This window comes from Lepidochelys olivacea, assembly GCF_965140295.1.
Source record: "Lepidochelys olivacea isolate rLepOli2 genome assembly, chromosome: 10".
Lineage (NCBI taxonomy): Eukaryota > Metazoa > Chordata > Testudines > Cheloniidae > Lepidochelys > Lepidochelys olivacea.
Window position 1 is genome coordinate 45,988,337 of NC_140420.1, and position 24,616 is coordinate 46,012,952.

Sequence of the window (24,616 nt, forward strand, 5' to 3'; positions counted from 1 at the left end):
CCAACCCACTGGTTGAAACACTTCCCACATGTCAGTGGCCAGCAATAGGGTATGATGGGGTAGTGAATAAGGGGATGTCTGATCATATGTCCCTTTGCTTTGCTTTGTGAGATGAAGTGGCCAGCTCTGCAAGCTATAGCATTTCATGGGTCTGACAGGAGTAACTTAGGGAACACTTCCCTTATTAACCTGAAGAGAGGATGATCTGCAGCACATTCCCCCTCTCCTCCAGGAATAGAACAATGATAGAAGTTGAAGGTGCAGAAGCCTTCTCCCCCATACCCATCCACAAAGGCAGGGCAGACCTCATCCCCACAGCACATTGCTGAACATCCTCACGACTCATTGCAGCAAACACCAAGCATTATGTTTTCTAGGGTGGGTGCCTAAATTGTGCCTGCCGAAAGAGAGATTGTAGAGGCTGATGGGTACTTTGCTGCATAGTAGCCTCTTATGCAGTGCACAGGTGTGTGTTTTATTCCAATTATAAGGGCATTTTGCCAGCACAGTTTAGACATTAATCTTTGCAGACGTGGTTAGCTTCACCCCACCACCATTAAAAGCCCCTATTGTGGCGGTTGCTTGTGTCTCTGGTTCTTGCAGGCTTCCAGATAACGTCACCTTTGAAGAAGGGGCCCTCATTGAACCTCTTTCTGTGGGAATCCATGCCTGCCGAAGAGGCGGAGTCACTCTGGGATCCAAAGTCTTAATCTGTGGGGCTGGTATGGAATAACCCACCTTGTGCTTCCCACCTGTCGTGAGTGCTCTGTCACAGAGAAATGCAGTAGAGTGACCAGCCTGGTTTCTAGGTTCAGGATGGAGCACTGTGTGCTGACAACTTGGTCTCCATGGCCCGCATCTCTGTATTGAGGCTGAGGGTGGTCTGGGTCAGCAGTGCACTCCTTGGCCACATTTTGGCCAGCCCTGCTCCAAAATGGATTTGAAGTGCGTGTTGTGGCTAAACAGGCAGTTTGGGTGGTAGCAAGATACCTAGGAATCTGACAGTATTCTCCTCACTGCCAGCTCCAAACCTGGAACAATAACAGTCATGCCCACTGCCATTCTCAATGCACTGCAGCGGATCGTGACATCTGCCGTAATCCCAGTACCAGTCCTCCATGGAGCACTGCTATAACCCCAGTGCAGTGAGCTTTACACTCACTTCACAGTGATCATGATTTTCCTGTATTCTGACATCTTATTTTCCTTCCTTATTGCTCAAGGACCCATTGGGCTAGTTTGCTTGCTCGTTGCCAAGATGATGGGTGCCGCCCAGGTAGTAATCACTGGTAAGATCTTCTTTTAATCCTTAAAATGCTGCCTCATTCTCACATGTCCTAAAAAGGCTGCTCTTTCTGTGTGGCAGGTCACTGTACAAATTAGCAGCAGAACTGCCTGGTGGTAAGACAAAGCTATGCTAGGTGCCTATGTGAAGATCATCACCTGGTGTATGTATGTAGGTGTCTTTAGCAGACCTGTTCTTCGTCCAGTTTTTCTTTCTGCATCTTAATGACCGGTAAAGGGAGATATAAATAGGACTGTGCTTAATTAGCACAGGTTTACTGAAATGTTCCCCAGGCCAGAGCCCCCAAATGGAAACTACTAGGAGGATACACCTGCACCCTTCACAACTAGGAGTATGGATGTTCATCAGCATTGCAATTATTGTTTCAGTCTTCAGGCTGAGGCATAAAACTGATGTTCCATCTGCTAATTAAAGACACATTCTTCAAGAGTAGTGGTGCTAACCTTGGAATTTGTGCCGAATTCCAAGCCAGGTAATTGCATTCTCCTCTCTAAATCCTCCTGCATTTCATTTGGTATAGTATTCTTTCTGATCTGAATTATTATATTATTTTGCTGTGCTCTGCTGATCAGCTGCTGCATTCCCCCGCCCTCCAGAGGTGACTGTGTTTGAGCGATGTGCTGTTTGCTCTGTATATAATTTACAGAGTGCTTTGGCACCCTTGAGGTGCTATAGAAATAAAATCTGTGCGTAGTGTGACAAATTTTGATTAGTCATCCACTGAGTTCCTTCAGATTGTGAAGCTATCACTGAGGCCTCTGTAATTGTCCGTGACATTTGGGCCTTCCCAAGCCACCTGTGTCACAGATGCTGTTACTCAGACAGCAAGAGGCTCAGAAATGCCCACTATGGGGCAGTCTTGTTCAAATGTTTCCCGTATTATATGTGGCAAGGAGCGAGATTACCCTTCTTTGAACTTTAGGAGGCGGGCTGCCTTCAGGAAAATATTTTCCATGTTGGCGTTAGGAGGAACGCCTCTCCAACCCATTATTTGCCTAGACATGTTTTACTGCACTTCCCAGAGAAATATTTTATTTTACTTATACTTGTAAAATATTTGCCTATAAAACTCTTTATCTGCACATTTCAAATTGATCTGTTTGTGGAGATATTTGCCTATTGCGTCTATAGCAGGACATAAATAGCTGAGAGGTAGAATAAAGGACGCAGACCCACGCAATGCAGTTCTACTTGCCCCATCTCAAAAAAGATGTATAAGAATTGGAAAAAGTACAGAGAAGGTAACAAAAATGACTAGGAGTATGGAACGGCTTCTGTATGAGGAGAGATGAAAAAGACTGGGACTGTTTGGCTTAGAAAAGAGACGGCTAAGGGGGAGTATGACAGAGGTCTATACAATCATGACTGGTGCAGAGAAAGTGACTAAGGAATTGTTATTTACCCCTTCACGTAACACAACAATCAAGGCTCACACAATGAGATGAATAGCAGATTTAAAACAAAAGGAAGTGCTTCTTCAAACAATGCACAGTCAACCTGTTGAACTCATTGCCAGGGGTTGTTGTGAATGCCAAAGATATAGCTCGGTCCAAAAAATAATTAGATAAGTTCATGGAGGATAGGTCCATCAGTGTCTGTTAGCCAGTTTGGTCAGGAATTCAACCCTACACTCTGGGTGTCCCTAGCCTGGGTGTCCCGAGCAGACTGCCAGAAGCTGCAGCTGGATGACTGGGAATGGATCACTCAATAATTGCCCTGTTCTGTTCATTCCCTCTTAAGCCTCTGGCACTGGCCACTATTGGAAGACAGGATACTGGAGTAAATGGGTCATAGGTCTGACCCAGTATGGCCGTTCTTATGACTGGTACTTGCAGATGGAGGGAGCCAGACACCCAAGCTTACTATGGAGGCAAGTCTCCTAGCTGCTCCCCATCAATAAGGAATGGACCTCTAAGTGCTGCCAGATCCTGCCCTGGTTATTAAATGGGTCATTGTCCCTCTGCTTCAGAGCCTTTCCCCAGCTCTCCTGCTCTTGGGATGAGGCCAAGGATTTTGATGGGGATATCCCCCAGGCCTGTCCTCTCCTTGATGGGGATGTACACCTCCCCTTTCAAAGGGCTGTCTTTGTCCCTGAAGGGCTGAAAAGAGCAAACTTATCCTCCAGCAACTGTGCAATGGCCCAATAAAAATAATGCTAAAAAAGAGGAGGAGGCAATCTAGGGGATACAGGTGGCCTCTCCCTGATTTCCTTTCCACATCCTCATGTAGGTGGATCTTTGGAATCCAACCATGAAACTGGTGTCACAGCAAAATCAGGAAGAGGGATTTCCCTCCTTTCCTCCCCCAGGCTTGGCTGCCTGACTTCATGTGAAGAGAGGATGTCCACGGTCATCTGCACCTTAGCAAATAGCCCGCAATGATTTATTACACACGGGAACCAAAAGGTTTCACCACTGTCCTGCATCTGGCAGCGATGCATGGATACTGTCCACCTTTTCAGAGCGGATTTCTTCCCCAAAGACCCAGAGAACATGAAGCTAAAGGAAACCCTTAGAAGAGATTTGGAAACTTTCCTAACAGTTCTGTGGACTTCCCTCCCCACCACCTGTTTCTCAACCATGTTACAGTGTGCTGGCCTCAAAGGGATAGACCCCCCTCAGGTTAAGAAGAATTCCAATATGCCTTAATGCCAGGCTCCTAGCAATGCTCTGGTCTCCATGCATTTGCTGCCAAAGTGATGGTATTGAATTCACTAGCAAGTCAAGTTATGGTTAGGCAGCTGGTAGACTGTGATCACTGCGTATTACGCTTCTTCATAATTTTCTCGCTGTTACTTTGTGCTCCTTATGTAAATAAGGAAGTGTTATTTACTCCTCATTACACACGAACTAGGAGTCACCAAATGAAATTAATAGGCAGCCAGTTTAAAACAAACAAAAGGAAGTATTTCATGACACAACGCCCAGTCAACCTGTGGAACTCCTTGCCGGAGGATGTTGTGAAGCCCAAGACTATAAAAGGTTTTTAAAAAAAAATCTACATAAATTCATGGAGGATAGGTCCATCGATGGCTGTTAGCCAGGATGAGCAGAGATGGTATCCCTAGCCTCTGTTTGCCAGAAGCTGAGAATGGGTGACAGGGAATGGATCACTTGATGATTACCTGTTCTGTTCATTCCCTCTGGGGCACCTGGCATTGGCCACTGTCAGAGGACAGGATACTGGGCTAGTTGGACCCTTGATCTGACCCAGTATGGCCTTTGTTATGTTCTTACATTATCTCCCATCTACTTACCCTCTCCACCAACTGTCTCTTGTCTCATAGGTTGATTTTAAGCTCTTTGGGGCAAGGACCCCCTCTTTTATCCATAGTTGTACAGCACCCAGCACAGAGGAGCCAGGGCTTCTAGGCAGTTTGCTAATTCGGTACAAATCATGAATAACCATGGGGATAATGTTACATCTGTAGAGAACCCCATTGTTGTCAGGTGCCTGCAGCTGCACCTTTGCTACATGCCCTGGTCAGAATGACTTGTCTGTGGGCTTTAGAGTATTAAGACCTCAGCATCTTTGAAAGAGGCAACTTTATCTGTGGCCAGAGTCCCGTTGGCATCTCTTGTGCCTTTAAGTTGCTTGTCACACGTCTTTCCCCACCAGCCCAGAGAGGAGAGCTGATCTCCTACCCAATCCGTGTGCCATCAGGCTGGGGGAGTTCTGAACCAGACTTTTCCACCCAATGTGCCTGCATTGTGTGCGTGCAATGTGTCCGTGCCCCACTGGGCATGCTTGCTGCAGGGCCTCTCTGTGTGACATCTTTTCTTGCATGACGTTTGTCAGCCAGCTGCAGTTCTGTGATTTATTTCTTCCTTCCCCAGATTTATCTGCCTCCCGCCTGGAAAAAGCCAAAGAGATTGGGGCAGATTTCACCATTCAGATAAAGAAAGAGACCCCAAAGGACATGGCCTGCATGGTGCAAGATTTGCTTAACTGCATGCCTGACATAACCGTGGAGTGCTCCGGGGCAGAGGCCAGCATCCAAACTGGCATTTACGTGAGTTCCTTCTTCCCCTATCTAAGATCCAGGGTGGATAAAAATCAATGATTTTAAAAAATAAATAAATAGATAAATCAGATTTTTTAAATTTAAATTGGATTTTTTTTAGAAAATGCTTTTTGAGGAAAATCCTCTCTAAAGATAGTTTTAATTAAGATACATTATAGCTCAAAGATATCTCATCATGGTAGAGGGATTATAAATTCTAATTCTATAGCATGAGACAATATATTCATGTAATGTTTAAGAAAAATTTTGTAAATGAGTTCCAATAGTTCACTGATTAGAGACCCAATCTTATGGGGTTTCAGGGGCTTCTGTATAGATTATTTAGGTTAATCTTTCTATCTACCCAATAGGACTCAGTGCTCAGTCTAGAAGATACCATCAGAGATGCTTAGTTTTGCAGTTCTCAAACTGTGGATTTGTGTCTCTAGAGATAACATGCTTGTTAACAGCAAAAATGTTTTTAAATAAATAAATAATATATAGAGGTGTGAAATAACAGATCTCAACCTTGTTGTCGCTCTGCAAATTTGTGTACACGGAGTCAATCCCTTACCTCTCTCTAAAAGTGCAAAGTTTCAAAAAGTTAAATGAATAGAAGATTGTTGGGGGTGGAATAGATCTGGACAAGGAGAAGAAGTCTGGAGATAAATGTGAGAAGGGAGGGACAGGCAGTAGAAACAAAAGTGAAACTGTTTGAGCAGCATATTCCAGAAGACTTGAGGTCTTTCTGAGTGTAACCTTCATTGATTTGAGATCTACCATATCCAGTGATGAGCTGCCAAAATCTTAACAAATGGTTCCCTCCTCACCCCACGAGGGGGTTGTTGCCCACCCCCGCTCCCCGGGACTCCTGCCCCATCCAACCCCCCGCGTTCCTTGTTTCAGTCACATCATGTATGTCACATAGCCACAGTATATCACCTGTAGCAAAAAAGGAAAAAAAAAATCTCCATCATCCAGAAACAACTAGAGATAAGTTTGTAATAAGAACCAGCACATTACAAAAAGAGGTAATTGATGAAAAAATTGCCCCATTTGTTTATGTAACAAACTCTTCTTTCTGTACGATTGAGAACCCACACTTCATTAACATGGTTCAGTCATTAAGACCAGGATACAGTCCACCCAACAGAGCAGATGCCGCAGGCAAATTGCTGGATAAAATGTATGAAAGAGAAATTGAGCAGTGTGCAAAAGGTCTAGAGGGTAAAATTGTTAACCTGAGTCTTGATGGGTGGAGCAATGTCCACAATGATCCTGTTGTATGTGCTTGTGTGACAACAGAAGAAGGGAATGTCTTCCTTACAGATACAATTGATACATCAGGAAATGCACACACAGCAGAATACTTACAAGAAGTAGCAGTAAAAGCTATAACAAACTGTGAAAAAAAATTCAAGTGTCTAGTACGCAGCTTGGTCACAGACAATGCTGTAAATGTATCCAAGATGAGAAGAAATTATTTAGAAGAGAGTGAAGAGAGTCCCAAGTTAATAACATACAGTTCCGGTGCTCATTTGATGCACCACCTAGCCAAAGACTTCAGTGTTCCAGAAATAAAGGCTAATGTTGTTGTAATTGCAAAATACTTCCGTAACAACCACTTTACAGCAGCTGCTCTGAAAAAAGTGGGAGGAACCAAGCTAACTCTCCCCCAAGACGTTCGATGGAACTCAGGAGCTGTTTTGAGCACTATATCAAGAACTGGCCTAAACTGATGACAGTTTGTGAACAAAATCATGAAAAAATAGATGGCCCTGTCACAGCCAAAGTGCTCAACATTGGGCTTAAGAGAAATGTTGAACACATGCTGAGTACCTTGAAGCCTATTTCTGTAGCCTTGAACAAAATGCAGGGAAACAGCTGTTTTATTAATGATGCTGCTGAAATTTGAAATGGAACAGAGAGATCTTAAAAAGATGACAGAGTTGAATTACAAGCATTAAAAAAACAAATTGGACAAGCACTGTCTCCAGCTCATTTTCTTGCAAATATTCTCAATACTCAGTACCAGGGTCAAACCTTAACTGCTGAAGAGGAGGAGTTGGCTATGACACGGACATCCAGCAATCATCCCTCCATAATACCAACTATAATAAACTTCAGAGCTAAGGGTGAACCATTCAAGAAAGTTTGCTGGTGATGTTTTAAAGAAAGTCACACCTGTGAACTGGTGGAATTCACTTAAGCACTTGGATTCAGAGACTGTAGAAGTGATAATCCCACTTTTAACAGCAGTAGCTTCTTCTGCTGGCGTAGAAAGAATATTTTCTTCCTTTGGACTAATTTATTCCAAATTGAGAAATCATTTGGACCTGAAAAAGCAGGAAAGTTTGTTTTTCTTTTCCAGATTATGAACAAACAGGAAAACTAAGGTGAAGAGGACAGAGTTAGCTGCAGAAGCCAATATTTTAAGTTTCTCATGTTGACCTGGCTGACGTAGTCGATTTACTTTTGGGATTTTTTTAAAAAATATATTTCATTTAACTATTTTAGTTAACAAAAACAAACCTGATTTAAAAACTTAATGTTTAACTACATTCAAAAATTTATATGCTTGTTTTGTTAAAATATTATATGTTTGCTGTTGAAGAAAAAATCCAGAATATACAACGTTGTTGTTTTAGTTAAATAAAACAATTTAAATGTCTGTCTGGTGATGTTCTCCTCCTAATACAGCGTGGCAAGAAAATCCTCCAAATATTAATGATTAACCTGTTGAATTGGAGATAGTTCACCTCCCAATGACTTCATATGCTTCAATTACCTTTGGTAAATGAAATAACCAAACAATCATTCATCTTATGATATAGCTGTAAAACGAATCTGAAAAGTTTTCAAAATAAATCACTTTAAAAATGTATAGTGTGTACCTTCTAAAAACGAAACCTGCATCTATCTCTGAGTTGTGAAGAATATGTATTAAGGTTATAACAACCAACAAGAATGCACTTTTATGTAGAAATCCATGATTAAATCGAGTCTTCCTGATGTGATTTAAATCAATTTGATTTAAATCAAATCCACCCTGCCAAGATCAATGCCAGCATTTGCTTCTCTCCTTTCAGGTTGATCACTGGAGTGACTAAAAATAAAATGAGAGGTGAAACTGTGTGAGAGACCCACAGACTGGCCAGACTCCTCTACCAGCAGGGCAGAGTCAATGGATGACAATGGAGATTTCAGTCTTTTGCTCCCACACAGCCGCTTGTTCAGGCTGACAGCGGGCTGCACCCACCATAGTCTCCCTGAGGCCACATGGATAAATTTACCTTGTGGTGGTTCTGTGTCAGAGCCAAGGCTTGCCAAGGAGCTGTCAGTCCTCTGTGCCACCTTAAGCAGAGTTAGTGGTAGATAGCATATGTGCATTTACTTTTCTCTAACTTCAGTGGGACTTGTGCGTGTGTGTATCTCAGGGCAGAACTTAGTTGAATGTGCATATGCAGTAATAATAATATTGCTCTGCTCCCCTGCAGGGGAAATGAGTTCTATGCTATGGGGTAGCCATGCCCTCCCCATGCTATCAGGGACTGGGAATGTTCTTCTCCTCTGTGCAGGAGAGATTGGCCTAAATATTCCAAACCCGCTATGATTTTTGAGTGCCTAACTTTAAAGAAGCCTGAATTTCACAGGGCAGGTGCTCAATAATTTCTGCAAATTGGGTCCTTTTAGAACTATACTTTCCCTAGACTATACTTTCTCTGACTACAGAGGACTTGAGTTGTATTTCCAGGGATGGTCTCTGGCTTACTGTGCAGTACTCTGCTCTGAGGCGTGGCGTAGAGAGGCCGCTGAGTTCTTTATGTATTGTGTCCTCTCCTTGCTCCTTCACCTCTCCTGTTTGTAGATGTCAATGTTGGCCATTGATTGAGGCAAGCAGCTCCCCTTCCCTTGCAGCCTCACCTTTGGAGAAGGCAAGCAATGAGTCAGCAGCATACAGCGTGCAAGAGAGAGAGGGTTGTGTAAGCTCAAGGGAATGTGTTGTGTTGGCTCCTAATTGGCCGTAGTCTCCTGTGGGTAATGGTGATTGGCAGAACTGCATGATGTTGTGTTTTCCCATCCTCCTCCTGCCTTGCTGGCTTCTACAGTATTTCCTTCAATGGCTCTTCATCTCCCCACTCCCTTATCTGTTAGCATCCCCCAATTTGTCATGTGTCCCCTCTTCATCTTTCATATACTCTCCTCACTGCTTCCTGTGTTTCCTCCCACTCATGACTTGCCCCCACTTCTCCCAGGCCTGGAACTGTCTCCCAGATTTTGTCCACTGAGCACCTTCTCTCTTACCCCAGATCTCACCTTCAGACCCACCTTTCCCAGGACTGTCCTGCTATCCATTGTGCACGCTATCCCTTGGCTTGTGTATGTATGCATTGTTTGCCTTGTGAGCTTTTCTGGGCAACTTGCTTCATGATTTGTACCCTAGCTGTGCTGTTGGAAGAACTAGGAGCACTGAAATGAAACCAAGTAAGTGAAAATGCAGGCTGAATCACAGGGCCATATCCCCTACTGTGCATTCTGCTAGGATGTAGAATGGTTCAGACAGACCACAGGGTAATTTATTCTAGGGAACAGCTCTGACTTGATGGGCCTTTTCCATCTCTAGCTTCTCAATCACTGGTCCCATCTTCCCCTCAGTCTTTGTGCAGAATTCTCATTGCTATCCATGAGATTGCCATAGCAAGGCTAGTATTTGTGTCTATGATTATGGGACTGATCATTGACCAGATGTCTTCTGGTTATAAGGAATAGTCAGCATGGATTTGACAAGAACTAATCAAGCCAAACCAACCTAATTTCCTTCTTTGACAGGGTTACTCGCCTAATGCTACGGGGAAACAGTAGATATGATATATCTTGATTTTAGTAATGCTTTTGACTAGTTTTGTCAATTAATTGCAGTTAACTCACGCAATTAACTAAAAAAAATTAATTGTGATTAATCGCATTTTTAATCACACCGTTAAACAGTAGAATATCAATTGAAATTTACTAAATATTTTGGTTGTTTTTCTACATTTTCATATCGGTTGTATTCTGTGTTGTAATTGAAATCAAAGTGTATATTATTTTTTATTACAAATATTTGCCCTGTAAAAACGATAAACAAAAGAAATAGTATTTTTCGATTCGCCTCATACAAGTGCAGTAGCGCAGCGGTTCTCAAACTGTTGGTTGGGACTCCAAGTGCGTTGCAACCCCATTTTACTGGGGTCACCAGGGCTGGCTTAGACTTTCCGAAGCCCGGGGCTGAATCCGAAGCCCGGGGCTGAATCCGAAGCCCGGGGCTGAATCCGAAGCCCGAGGACTTCAGCCCTGAGTGCTGGGGCTTAGATTACAGGCCCCCTCCCTGGGGCTGGAGGCTTTGGCTTTGGCCCCCCACCTGGGGTGGTGGGGCTTGGGTGGGCTCAAGCTTTGGTCCCTCCTCCTGGGGTCATGTAGTAGTTGATTTGCATATCTGACAAAACGCAAAGAAGGTACCAAAGTGAGATTTCTAAAAATAGGTACTGCACACGACCCAAGGTTTAAGAATCTGAAGTGCCTTCCAAAATCTGAGAGGGACGAGGTGTGGAGCATGCTTTTAGAAGTCTTAAAAGAGCAACACTCTGATGCAGAAACTACAGAACCTGAACCACCAAAATCTTCTGCTGGGGGCATCTGACTCAGATAATGAAAATGAACATGCGTCAATCTGCACTGCTTTGGATTGTTAACGAGCGGAACCCGTCATCAGCATGGACGCATGTCTCCGGGAATGGTGGTTGAAGCATGAAGGTACATATGAGTCTTTAGCACATCTAGCAAGGAAATATCTTGCGACGCCAGCTACTGCAGTGCCATGAGAACACCTGTTCTCACTTTTGGGTGACGTGAACGAGAACCGGGCAGCATTATCTCCTGCAAATGTAAACAAATGTGTTTGTCTGAGCGATTGGCTGAACAAGAAGTAGGACTGAGTGGATTTGCAGGCTCTAAAATTTTACATTGTTTTATTTTTGAATGCAGGTTTTTTTGTACATAATTCTACATTTGCAAGTTCAACTTTCATGATAAAGAGATTGCCCTACAGTACTTGTATCAGGTGAATTGAAAAATACTATTTCTTTTGTTTTTTTACAGTGCAAGTACTTGTAATCAAAAATAAATATAAAGTGAGCACTGTACACTTTGTATTCTGTGTTATAATTGAAATGAATATTTTTGAAAATGTAGAAAACATTCAAAAATATTTAAATAAATGGTATTCTATTATTGTTTAATCTTGCGATTAATAATGATGGTTTTTAATTGTGCGATTAATAATTATAATGTTTTTAATTGCACAATTAATCACAATTAATTTTTTTAATCACTTGACGGCCCTACTTTTGACACAGTCCCACTTCACATTCTCATAGCCAAACTACAGAAATTTGGTCTAGATGAAATGACTATAAAGATGGTTGTACAAATGGTTGAAAGACTGTGCTCAAAAAGTAGTTAACAATGGTTTGCTGTCAGACTGGGAGGCCTATCTAGAGTGGTTCTGCAGAGGATAGCCCTGGGTTCGGTACTCGTCAATATTTTCATTAATGACTTGAATAATGGAGCAGAGAGCATGCTTATAAAATTTGTGGATGACTCCAAGCTGGGATGGGTTGCAAGTAATTTGAAGGACAGGCTTAGAATTTAAAACAACCTTGACAAATAGGAGAATTGGTCTGAAATCAACAAGATGAAATTCAGTAAAGGCAAGTGCAAAGTACTAAACTTAGAAAGAAAAAATCAAACGCACCATTACAACATGGGGAATAATTGGTTAGGTGGTAGCACTGATGAAAAGGAGATGGGGGTTGGAGTGAATCATAAATCATGAGCCAGCAATGTGATGAAGTTGCAAAAAAGGCTATAATTCTGGGGTGTATTAACAGGAGTGTCATATGTAACACATGGGACGGAATTGTTCTGCTCTACTCAGCTTTGGTGAGGCCTCAGCTGAAGTGTTGTGTCCAATTCTGGGTGCTGCACTTTAGGAAAGATGTGGACAAACTGGAGAGAGTCCAGAGAACAACAAACATGATAAAACATTTAGAAAGCCTAACGTATGAGGAAAATTTATAAAAAGTGGACATGTTTAGTCTTGAGAAAAGTCTGAGGAGGGACCCGATAATGGTCTTCAGATATGTTAAGGGCTGTTATAAAGAGGACTGTGATCAATTGCTCTCCATGTCCGTTGAGGGCAGGACAAGAAGTAATCAGCTTATTCTACAGCAAGGGAGATTTAGGTTAGATATTAGGAAAAACTTTCTAACTCTAAGGGTAGTTAAGCTCTGGAACAGGCTTCCAAGGGAGTTTGTGGAATCGCCGTCATTGGAAGTTTTTAAGAACCAGTAGGACAGCCACCTGTCAGGGATAGTCTAGGTTTACTTGGTCTTGCCTGAGTGCAGGGGGCTAGACTGGATGACCTCTTGAGGTCCCTTCCAACCCTACGTTTCTGTCATTCAATGATTTGTGACCATGCCGCTTCCTCTGACCCAATCTGCAGAGGGAGGTGAAAGGTGTCAGCTGTCACTTCTCACTGGGGGTAGGGGGGTTTGTCCATAGAAGAAGCAGAGGGTGTAATGTTAGCTGTTTAGCTGGGTGACAAGCGTGACACAAAAATAACTCCCTTTCTGAGGTGCTGAATGGGTGCCATGGGAAGTAAATGGGCTAGTAAGGGATTGAGAACAGCCACTTTCCCTTCCTTGCAGAGCTGTCTAAGTGCAGTGTTGGAGCCTTTCATCATGGGCAGACAAACCCCAGCCACATCTGAAAATCAAATGTTAGTCTATGCTGTGATAAAGGGGAGCAAGTCCAATCCAAAACCCACAGCATGCCCTGTAACTAACCCATTAGGACTGTACTATCTGAGAGCCTTCAGGGTTCACAGAAACCTCCTGCAAATATTTTTTTCTTGTAGGTGAGAATCAAAGTTTGACCCATGCTGTCCTGGACTAGATTATCTCATGAGCTCTCCCTCTGATGTAATATTAATGTAATTTGAGTCTATATTTACTGCAGAAAACATTACCAATGTTTACACTGACCCTACTGATTTTGCAATCAGGGTCACGACAATTGCTAAGATAAATAAAGACCTATCTGCACTCGTTTTCTGTGACTAACCGAGGTGAGTGACGCTTAGAGGAGGTCGTGCCCAGAAGCACTGGGATTCTGAAACGAGCTGCACTACAGATAGCTCCTGTATCGGGAGCGCTGCAAGAGAACCCAGCCAAACCTCTGCTGGCATGACTGCAACGCCAGCCCCCAGGAAACAACAGACGCACAGTGGCCTTGTGGGGAATTTCACAGTGAGGGAGATATTGAGGCCTGTCCTATGCAGCGTCATTAACAACCTCAGGGCTGAACTGTGTCATATAGTATAGCTCAGTGTTGGGGCACTGCAGAGCAGCTGTGCCCCATTCACAGCTCAGGGAGGCAGAATTACCCTGCTGCAGCTGCTGCTGTGCCAGTCCTGCCCTGGGGTCTTGTCGTGTCAGGCACTGCAGCGGTCTGGTGTTTGTATGGGCTATAAAGGGGGAGCAGGCTCCCTGACCCATTCCCCTCACTGTTCAGTGGCCTTGTGAGAATAGCAGATGACGGGGTCATTTGGCAGAGCCCCAGTATCTCCAACTCTGCAGCCTAGTAACAACTGAGTCACATCTGCAAGCAGTGGGATTTTGGCGTCTCTTGCACTTTGTGTCATGGGGGAGTGTGACCTAGCCTCATGTCTGAGATTAGACACTGATAGCCACTCTGCTTTGGCAACATCATCTTTTCCTGGGAATCTCCAGTGGGAACACTGTCACTTTTCTGCCTCCTCCCCCCGGCTCAGGTCTGTCTCCTTCATGGCCCCAAGTAGCGTTTTTGGGGGGTTGTTGGAGCATAGTGATTCCACGGAAGTGGATGATCATCTGCCAGGTGGGTAGAGATCCCACATTGGTTTCTCCTTGTGCAGACCTAGTCCCATTCATTCCACCTCTCATACAATTGCTATAACATCATTGTGACTGTATTGAACTCATGGCCTAAGAAGACTTCAGACATTGGAAAATTATGGTCTGGATTTTCAGCAACATCAGAATCCTGGAGCTAGGGCCCTTTCTCTAGGTGTCTGTAGATCTCTGGCCGCCAGAGCAGTATCAAAGAGGTGGGATGTCCTTAGGTACGGTGAGGCAGGGTCCCTGGTACGAGCCAGTCCCTAGGATAAGCATGCACACGCCTATCTCTGTGCTCCACAGCTCCTACTCGCTGTGGTTTGGAGCACAGTGGAACCTGTCAGCAGTCACATACACCTATGCAAATTACAGCACTTGTGACCAAGTAGTGTTTTCTTCAGAAAACTTCTTAATCCCAGGCTTGACAGAGAACCAATCCTTCTTGGGTCAGGTGCCAAGAGCCGGGAATATAGCCTAGGTGGGTTATTGAAGTCCCATTGAGAACATCAGTAAGTTGTGTGTGCTATGGAGCAATGGACAGTGTTATTTAGAGATCCAAAACAATGCGATGGTATACAGCACAGTTTCAGGCATAATAAATACATCAGTAGATGTGCAGGTTATTATTAGTCATTCTGAGCACTCCTGCCATGGCATTATTTTATTATCAACCTTAATGTTTTGACAGCATAGTGTTGTGGCAGGGCAGGACTGTGTGGACTGTGACTCAGAAGGGCTGAGTTCTAATCCCACTCCTGACACTGCAGTGCTATATGGCCTTGAACCCTGCCTATTCCCCTTTCTGTCCAGCTTGTCTGTTTAGATTGTAATTTCTGGGGCAGGGACTCAAGGACTGCCTCTTGCAATGAAGCCCTGATCTTGCTTGGGGCCTCTAGATGCTACTGTTACACAAATAATTAATAAGAGTAATTGGGACAGTTTGTTTCTTAGGCCTTGTCTACACGGGGTTTCAGCCACTAGTGGAGCAGCCCAGTGCTTAGCCCCAGTGTAGAGGTGATTATATCAGTACAGTGCAGGTTGCACCAGTTCACCTTACCCTTAGGCTCTGCCCCAGTGCCTTTCTCCCTGCCCCTTGGCAGTTAGGCTCCAGGAGAGCTGAACTAGCAGAGATTCCCCTGCCAGGTTCCTCAGGACCCCTACATGGAGCTCAGCAGAAAAAACAATTCAGCTCCACACAGTGTATTGTCTTTTCCTGGTAAGCTCTGCAGGGCTTGAGGGGGAGCAATGTGCTCCTCCACAGCCCACTCTCTGCCCCCTCCTTGTGTGTGGACAAAGAGCTGTGGAGTTCCCCCTTGGGACTTAAGGGTAGGAACTTAGAATGGGACACCTCCATGCACAGGATGATGGGGAAGAGGATCTGGGTGGTTTTGCTGGAAACTGGCTGAAACATCAAAAGCACCTATGGGTATGTCTACACTTGGAGCTAGGAGTGTGCTTCCCATCTGAAGGAGGCATACTCGTGCGAGCTGTCATCAAGCTAGTGTGCTAAAGATAGAATGTAGCTGTGGCAGTGTGAGCTGCAGGATGGGCCAGCTGCCCCAAGGACAAGCCTGTAAATGCTTTAGGGCAGCGCTTCTCAAACTGTGGGGTAGGCCTTCCAAGGGAGGTGCGGGAATATGTCAAGGGAGGCGCGAAGTGTTTGCTTTTTTTTTTAAGAGCGCTGGCTGTCATCCCTGGTGGGTGGGCTTATGCAGAAAGGCTGTGCACACCAGGGAAGCAGGGAGAAAGGGGACAGCCAGAGTCCCACCACTTAGGTTTAGGTTCTCCTCCCTGGCCCAACCCTCACCGGGAGGCAGCCCAGTCTCAGGTTCTCCTTCCCCCCACTTCCCCAATCCCTCACTTGGAGGCAGCGGGGTTCTGCGTGTCAACCCCAGGGTGGCAGAAGCAGTACAGAAGTAAGGGTGGTAATGGGGCACTAAGTCTGCTGTGAAAAGGATATTGACAAATACCACTTTTCACATTGCCACCCTTACTTCTGTGCTGCTGCTAGCATGGCGGTGCCTTCAGAGCTGGGCACCCAGCAAGCAACCGCTGCTCTCCACTCTGCCTGGGTATATGCACTGGGGGGAGCGGGGTGGCGTAAATGACTACAGACACACAGAAGGGGGAACCCGATCAAAAAAGTTTGAGAACCACTGCTTTAGGCTATCAGCTCCTTTTATAGCCTGCTGAGAAGACTGGCAGCAGTGACCAGTTTTGCTGTATACACAGGAACTTGTCACCTTCCACAGGCAGGCAACATTTGCATTTATTTTGTTTCTGTTATTCCTCCTCAGGCCACTCGCTCGGGCGGGACCCTAGTTCTGGTGGGGCTGGGGCCAGAGATGGTCCACGTCCCCATCGTGAATGCTGCGGTGCGTGAGGTGGATATCAAGGGGATATTTCGCTATTGCAATACGTGAGTATTGATCAGGGTGCACTGGCATGCCAACAGACTACTCCATTGTCCATGAAGGAATTAATTCCTCCACAAGGAAGGAGGAAATGGAAGACCCTGTAATGTTCCCACTCTAATCACTCCTTCTCAGGACAATGTAAATGTCCCTGTTGCAGAGCGGGGTCCCTGTCAGACCATCAGCCGCACTCCTCCTGCATCATGCATCTTGGAGACTGGCTGGCTTTCCAAGTGACACTGCAACATTTTAGGAAAACTAGCAAATGTGTGCAGTGCAAACCTGCTCCCACTTCAACACAGGAATGGTGGGGATGGGTGAGGAGGTGGGAGCCAGGCAATGGGTGAGGTGGGGGAATAGGCAATGGGGGTTGGGTGGGAAGATGGGGGCCAGGAGATGGGTAAGGAGTTGGAGGATGGGTAGGGAGGTGGGGCTGGAGGCTAGGTGGGGGCCAGCAGATGGGGGATGAGGTGGGAGCTGGATGATAGGGAATCAGTGAGGGATGGGTGAGGAGGGGGTTGTGTGGAGAGGTCGGGGCTGGGAGATGTATGGGGAAGTGGCCAGTCCATGAGCAGTGGGAGCTGGGTGATAGAGAATCAGTGAGGAGGTGGTGACCAAGGGATTGGTGAGGAGGTGGGCAATATGGGATAGACAGAGATGGGTGGGGAGCTGGGCACTGGGAGATAGGGGATGAATGGGCATGTGGGGGTGGGTAGATGAGGGCCAGAAGTTGGGTGAATAGGTGGGGAGATGGTGTCGTGGTGAGGAAATGGGGGATGGGCAATGGAGGATTGGTGGCAGGTATCCGTGAGGCAATCTCTGTAATAAGATATGGTGTGTGTTGGGAAGAAGTTTGAGAGCTCTGCCTTAACGCAGATAGACACAAGTCTCATTATTGGCTACAAAATTATTGAACCCTCTGAAAATCCTGTCGTGTGTGTTTTGATCTCTTGTGGCAGTGGGATATGAACCTGGATTTAACAACCAATCCTGCAGATCCAGAGGGTAAAAATAAGATCCTACTTGTTTGTGTCCTATAACTAGGGCCCTACCAAATTCATGGTCCATTTTGGTCAATTTCACAGTCATGGGATTTTAAAAATAATAAATTTCATGGTTTCAGATATTTAAATTGGAAATTTCACGGTATTATAATCCTGGGGGTCCTAACCCAACAAGGGGTGGTGGGAAGGGGGGTTGCAAGACTACTGCCAGGAGATCATGGTATTGCCACCTTTACTTCTGTGCTGCTGCCTTCAGAGCTGGGCAGCTGGAGGCAGCTGCTGGCCAGGTGCCCAGCTCTGAAGGCAGCACCACCGCCAGCAGCAATGCAGAAGTAAGGGTGGTGATATCAAACATGCCACCTTCACTTCTGCGCTGCTGCTGGCAGCAGTGCAGCCTTCAGAGCTGGACTACCAGACAGCAGACGTGGAGCTTCCTGCAGCCAGGGGACGTTCCCAGAGATGGGTCTGACATGGCCTCAGGAGTGGCCCGTGCAGAGGAAAAGGAAGTCCTGTCCATCCCCAGCCTGTCTAGGACTAGCAGCTGGAGCCCAGTGCACAGTAGGAGCCCCCAGCTGGGGTGCCCTCAGCCTTGTCCCTTCCTGGCTCCACACCCAGCACTTGGGAGTTAAAGGGGCCTTGGGCTGACACCGTGTGTGGAGGGGAGGCGGGGGTGGATCACGGCACCCCCTTTGACCACAAGGCCTTGGGTGGTTGTCCACTCGCCCACCTATAAGGCCAGTCCTGACCCCACCAAAAATTGATGACCCCCCTAACATGCTACCCTGACTTCTGTGCTGCTGCTGGTGGTGACACTGCCGTCAAAGCTCAGCTCCCGGTCAGCAGCTGCTGCTCTCTGGCCACCCAACTGTGTGAAATCTGATCTCCCCCACAATAGCCAGATTTCACGGGGGAGATCAGATTTCATGGTCAATGATGCATTTTTCATGGCTGTGAATTTGGTAGGCCCTTATCTATAACAAGCTTGATCCAGTCTTGCTAGTTTGGTGTTTTTTCCCTTAGTCTAGGCTGTAGTTTCCCAGCTTTGACCTCTGAGGGTTTGTTCGTGGAATTGTCATGTGATTTATGGCAATTTAATTCTGAAAGAATGGCTGAATAAAGAAGACACAGATTTGGACCTCATCTATGCAGTTTTAGGTGCTGTCTATGCTGTAGAAACAGCCATGTTGATGGATGTAGGTCAGTCTCGCAGTGTAGATGGGACTGAGCTGTGCTTTACCCTGACCCTGGAGCAGGCGAAAACCTTGGTCTTGCTGGTGTGGCAGAGCTGGGTTTAATTTAGATTTAGGTTTGTGTAGATCTTTGGTCTCCAAGTCCATCCTTTTCTTTAGTAGGGACTGATCTCCAGAGATGGTTTCCTATTCTTTATTCTTAGCTACAGCCAGGCTTCCCTGGTAAGCCTGGGGATCTGTTTAATGAGAAGGTTTGTTTCTGTGCTGGTTTTATTAGATCCCTTCATATCTCTGTCAAATTCTAGCTTTTGCCCAGGCGGAGTTTGAGCTGTAAGCCAATACAAGTGCAATACAACCTGTGGAAGCTACTCTGTGAATTTCCATACTCCTCTTACCACCAAAGGGGTCAGTAGTGGCCCGCACAAGTAGCTATCTGTGGATACACACCGCTGGCTCCTTAAGTGCATTGAACTCTAAGTGAACCATTTGAGCTAAAAACACAATGGAGATGCCAGAGGTCTCGATTTTACCTAGTAACCAACATGCATAACCAAGGAGGCAGAGCGATAAAGGACCAGCAAGCAGCACAGATTTTTTTTTTCAGACTTCATTTTGCTGTGATTTGAATATACAGTAAAAAAAAAAAAAAGGAGTACTAGTGGCACCTTAGAGACTAACCAATTTATTTGAGCATAAGCTTTCGTGAGCTACAGCTCACTTCATCGGATGCACTTAGTGGAAAATACAGTGAGGAGATTTATATACACACAGAACATGAAAAAATGGGTGTTATCATACACATTGTAAGGAGAGTGATCACTTAAGATGAGCTATTACCAGCAGGAGAGCGGGGGGGAGAAAACCTTTTGTAGTGATAATCAAGGTGGGCCATTGCCAGCAGTTAACAGGAATGTCTGAGGAACAGTGGGGGGGAATAAACATGGGGAAATAGTTTCACTTTGTGTAATGACCCATCCACTCCCAGTCGCTATTCAAGCCTAAGTTAATTGTATCCAGCTTGCAAATTAATTCCAATTCAGCAGTCTCTCATTGGAGTCTGTTTTTGAAGTCTTTTTGTAGTAATATTGCCACCTTTAGGTCTGTAATCGAGTGACCAGAGAGATTGAAGTGTTCTCTGACTGGTTTATGAATGTTATAATTCTTGACATCTGATTTGTGTCCATTTATTCTTTTACGTAGAGACTGTCCAGTTTGACCAATGTACATGGCAGAGGGGCATTGCTGGCATATGATGGCATATATCACATTGGTAGATGTGCAGGTGAACGAGCCTCTGATAGTGTGGCTGATGTGATTAGGCCCTATGATGGTGTCCCCTGAATAGATATGTGGACACAGTTGGCAACGGGCCTTGTTGCAAGGATAGGTTCCTGGGTTAGTGGTTCTGTTGTGTGGTGTGTGGTTGCTGGTGAGTATTTGCTTCAGGTTGGGGGGCTGTCTGTAGGCAAGGACTGGCCTGTCTCCCAAGGTTTGTGAGAGTGATGGGTCATCCTTCAGGATAGGTTGTAGATCCTTGATGATGCGTTGGAGAGGTTTTAGTTGGGGGCTGAAGGTGATGGCTAGTGGCGTTCTGTTATTATCTTTGTTGGGCCTGTCCTGTAGTAGGTGACTTCTGGGTACTCTTCTGGCTCTGTCTGATAATAGCTCATCTTAAGTGATCACTCTCCTTACAATGTGTATGATAACACCTATTTTTTCATATTCTGTGTGTATATAAATCTCCTCACTGTATTTTCCACTGAATGCATCCAATGAAGTGAGCTGTAGCTCACGAAAGCTTATTCTCAAATAAATTGGTTAGTCTCTAAGGTGCCACTAGTACTCCTTTTCTTTTTGCGAATACAGACTAACACGGCTGCTACTCTGAAACTTGAATACACAGTAACTCCCAATGCTTGTCACTTATTTTGCTGGAGCAGACCACAGCTAGCTGTCCCATGCGAACAGCATGCATAACCATTGGCTCAGTATTACTATACTCACTTCGGAGTCATTGCTTTATACACAAAACCTCATAAACCCTTGGCCAATGCAAGCTCAGTGCTTCCAAACAGATAAAGGCTATGGTGGTGTTTTATAGCAAGCAGAGAATCCTAGGACGTAAACGAGCTGCACGCAGAGGGGTCAGTTGAGGCTCCTTGCTCCAATAGGAGCTCCGGGAGGCACTGTGCTTCATGGAGCTCCTGGAGTTCTCACTGCTCGACCCCTGAACAGGTGCAGTGTATGTGCTTCCTTCTGAGCCTGGCCTGCTCTGCCTGCCAGTGTGGAAGGTGGGGACAGGGACAGAGCCATGGACCTGCCCTGTCCCATATAATCCCTGCTGATCAAGAGCAGGCTTTGCACTCTGCTTGAGAACTTAGTCCTGAAGCCTTTTGCATGACTTTATGGGAATGACATGCGGGACAGGGTTCTAAAGAAATCGCTTCTCGCCTGTTTAGCAATAACTGAGGAAGGCCCCTTCAGACCTGTCATTTCCTGTTTCTGAACATTGTAAGAATGCTGTCTCATATCTGGACAGTTCATGTGCAATTACGCAGATCTGCTGGTCAATATACAAATTCCCCAGACCTAGAGAACTACCCTTTTCTTTCGCTGTTTGTGCTCCCTTCCAGGTGGCCCATGGCGATTTCTATGCTTGCATCCAAGAGAGTGGACATCAAGCCTTTGGTTACACACCGCTTCCCTTTGGAAAAAGCCCTGGAGGCCTTTGAGACAACCAAGAAGGGCTTGGGGGTGAAAGTTATGCTGAAGTGTGACCCCAGTGACCAGAATCCCTGAAGAATGGCACTGCACTCCTCCCCCATTATACTGCCTGTCTTAAAGACGAAGAATGGGCTCTATAGCGAGATGGAAACTGTAATTATAAGTTTATAAGTAGTACGTAGTGTTTGGAGAATAAAGTTATGGTCATCTGTTGTGCAGACAGTGCATTGAAGGAGAAGAGATTATGGGTTAAGGATATTTACACCCTTATAGCTCCTTAAATGGGGAACCACTATTTGGGAACCAAATTTGGGCCAAAATCCTCCCCTCAGATCTGTACACGAGATCTTGGCTCAGTCTTCTTCCCCTATGAACGCAGCTCACTGAGGATCTGAGAGGAGAACTTTTCTCCTGGAGAGGACCTGTTAGTATTCACCTCTTCACTAATAGATTATACATTCTGAAAACCGTAGATCTCTCTATGTTGCGTATCAGATAGAGTGCTTCACCCTGCCCACTTGCACTGAAGAACCACCTATGTCACAGCCTGGATTTGAACATGCTGAAGCACTGAATAAGAGTTTCACACACTTGACTCCTGTTAATGGCAATGAAAATTGTGCAGAATAGTGTGTCTGGGCCTCTATTCAAGACTGGGACAGTACTCTCCTGAGCCAAGATTTGTTCTAAGGGGGTGTTGGGGCTGTTCGGTGCCGTCAGACCTGTGTACAATCCCCTGCAAAGCACAGTTGTGGAATACTAATACTTGAATACACTGTCTGTCTCTCAGGGCTTTACAAACATGGAATGAAGTCTTGGCATTTCATCTCTGTGGGATGTTCTTTGACAAAGGCAAAGCAGCTCTTACCTTCTCTGTGCTGGAACAGGTGGGGGCCCCCGGAGCCTGCTACAGCAGCTTTGAGGAGTGCAGTGTCTTGTGCCCTTGCTGCGATGGCCCATAACAACAGCACAGAAGTCCTGAGGCAATCCTGGACTTGGCCTGTCCAATCCTGTGCCCATCCTGGAACAGCTCCCAGGGCTGGCTGCCAGGAAGAGAGTGCAGGGCAGAGCAGGCAGAATTGAGCCTGTAGCTCCCATAGAGGGTCTCTTGTACCAAGAGAATTCCCAGATGGGGCCTTATGGCCCTTTTGTACTGGCAACATGGAGTGAATTTCTGGTAACTTCAGGGAAGAAGTCAGCAGGCAGCCCTGCTCGCTGACTGGTGCTTCTCTCAGCCCTACCCATTCTCCAGCATAGAGGAGGTAAGAGCTGCTTTGCCTTTGTCCTTGTGCTGGCCAGATGACAGGGAGGTTAGCCATCCCTAGGAAATCAATTGTGGTGGAGGGATGCTTTAGAGATGCCACACCTTCTGCACACACTGCAGGCAGTCTTTGGTTCCTGGGACCTGCTGCCAGCTAGGGAGCAGAGAAAAAGGAGCCCAACACAGGGCAGTCACAGGCTGCAGCCAGAGAGTAGCAGGGAGTTCTGTTACCATATTTCTGAACATGGTTTCCATTCCTAATAAATTTTACCGAGGGACAATGCTGCTCATCAGTGAGATACCACATAGTACCAGCGGTAGAAGGCCCACCATGCTGTAAGACCCTGCAAGAGAAGCCATTGAAACGGTTGCTACAGATTAGCAGGAGCAGGCAACCACATCCTAAGTGTAGGTCCTACCAAATTCAGGGTCCACTTTGGTCAATTTCATGGCCATGGGATTTTAAAAATCGTAAATTTCATGATTTTAGATATTTAAATCTGAAACTGCACAGTGTTGTAACTGGGGGGATCCCAGCCAAAAAGGGGGCCATAGGAGGGTTGCAAGGCTATTGTGTGTGTGGGGTGGTGTCAAGGTATTACCACCCCCACTTCTCTGCTGCTGCTGCCTTCAGAGCTGGGCTCCCAGCCAGCAGCCACAGATCCTCCTGCAGCCAGGGAAAGTTCTCGGAGGTGGGTCTGACCCAGCCCTGGAAGTGGCTCCTGCAGGGGAAGAGGAAGAGGAGTAGTCAAAGGTCTCAAACATCTTGAGGTAATGAACTTGCTTCACTGAAGGTGGGAAAAACCCCTGACTGGAGAAGGTAGGTGTTATCTTCACCATGTCCGGTTGATACCCTCTATCAGCCAGCCTCAATTCCATGGAATGCAGGTGAAAAATCAGTCAACAACTGTAGCTCTGGCCCAAGCCCCACTGGCCTGCGTCCACAAAATCTTATTAGTTAAATAATCAGAAAACCCTTCCAGTAAAAACACTCCACTCTGCTTCTGCACTTCAACTGCAGCTCACCTCTCTTTAGCCCCATTGTCCGGAGGAGTGCAGAGTGCTGCTCAAAATATGTCATTCACAACTGAAGTGCAGCTACCTCTGGGGTGGTGAGGAGGAGAGTGTTCCCTCTGGAGCCTATGTGGAGGGCATAATGTGAAATGTGATCTCTAGTCATAGCAGCATGGACTGTGGGGAGGAATCAGGACTCCAGCGCTATGTGGAGTGCAAAGCATGAGATATTGATACACCTGGTTTTGTGGCTGGGGAGTGGGATTAGCATGTAGATCGAAGAGGGGACAGTGGACTCTGTAACCCATGAAGGTTGAGTCTGAGTAATGTGTTGCTGGCCCAGAGGTGGCCGACAGGCAGGCAGAAAAGACAAAATTAAGAGGCTGATGGAATCTTAATTCTAAATTTCCTGCTAGAATTTGATTTAATTCATGATAGCGTTTCAGTGATTCATAGATGTTAAAGCCAGAAGGGCTGTTATGATCTAGTCTGGCCTCCTGCATAACTAGGGTACATCATCCCACCCGCAGAGTTCTGCATGCAGCCCAATAGCTTGTGGTCGAGTTGGAGCCATCTCTTGGTTAAAATGAGGTCCATCCTTAATTAGTGCTGTGTATGGTGACAATGATTCATTCGTTAAGTATAGTGGGATGGCAAGTACTCACAATGAGTGAAAAACCTTCTCATCCTTCCCCTGGCCTACAACTTCCGTGCAACCCATCCCA

General features: G+C 45.8%; 1 protein-coding gene across 2 annotated transcripts in view; it reads left to right on the plus strand.

The window, feature by feature from the left end:
• Positions 1 to 21,834, plus strand: part of SORD (sorbitol dehydrogenase) — a 39,108-nt gene extending 17,274 nt beyond the window's left edge. For both annotated transcript variants that reach the window (XM_084640788.1, XM_084640789.1), the window contains 5 exons: positions 604 to 722; positions 1,224 to 1,289; positions 5,143 to 5,318; positions 16,582 to 16,703; positions 21,526 to 21,834. In XM_084640788.1, coding sequence (XP_084496914.1) covers positions 604 to 722; positions 1,224 to 1,289; positions 5,143 to 5,318; positions 16,582 to 16,703; positions 21,526 to 21,691 — 649 coding nt within the window. In that variant the 3' untranslated portion in view covers positions 21,692 to 21,834. The remainder of the gene's footprint in view (positions 1 to 603; positions 723 to 1,223; positions 1,290 to 5,142; positions 5,319 to 16,581; positions 16,704 to 21,525) is intronic.
• Positions 21,835 to 24,616: the final 2,782 nt, after the last annotated feature.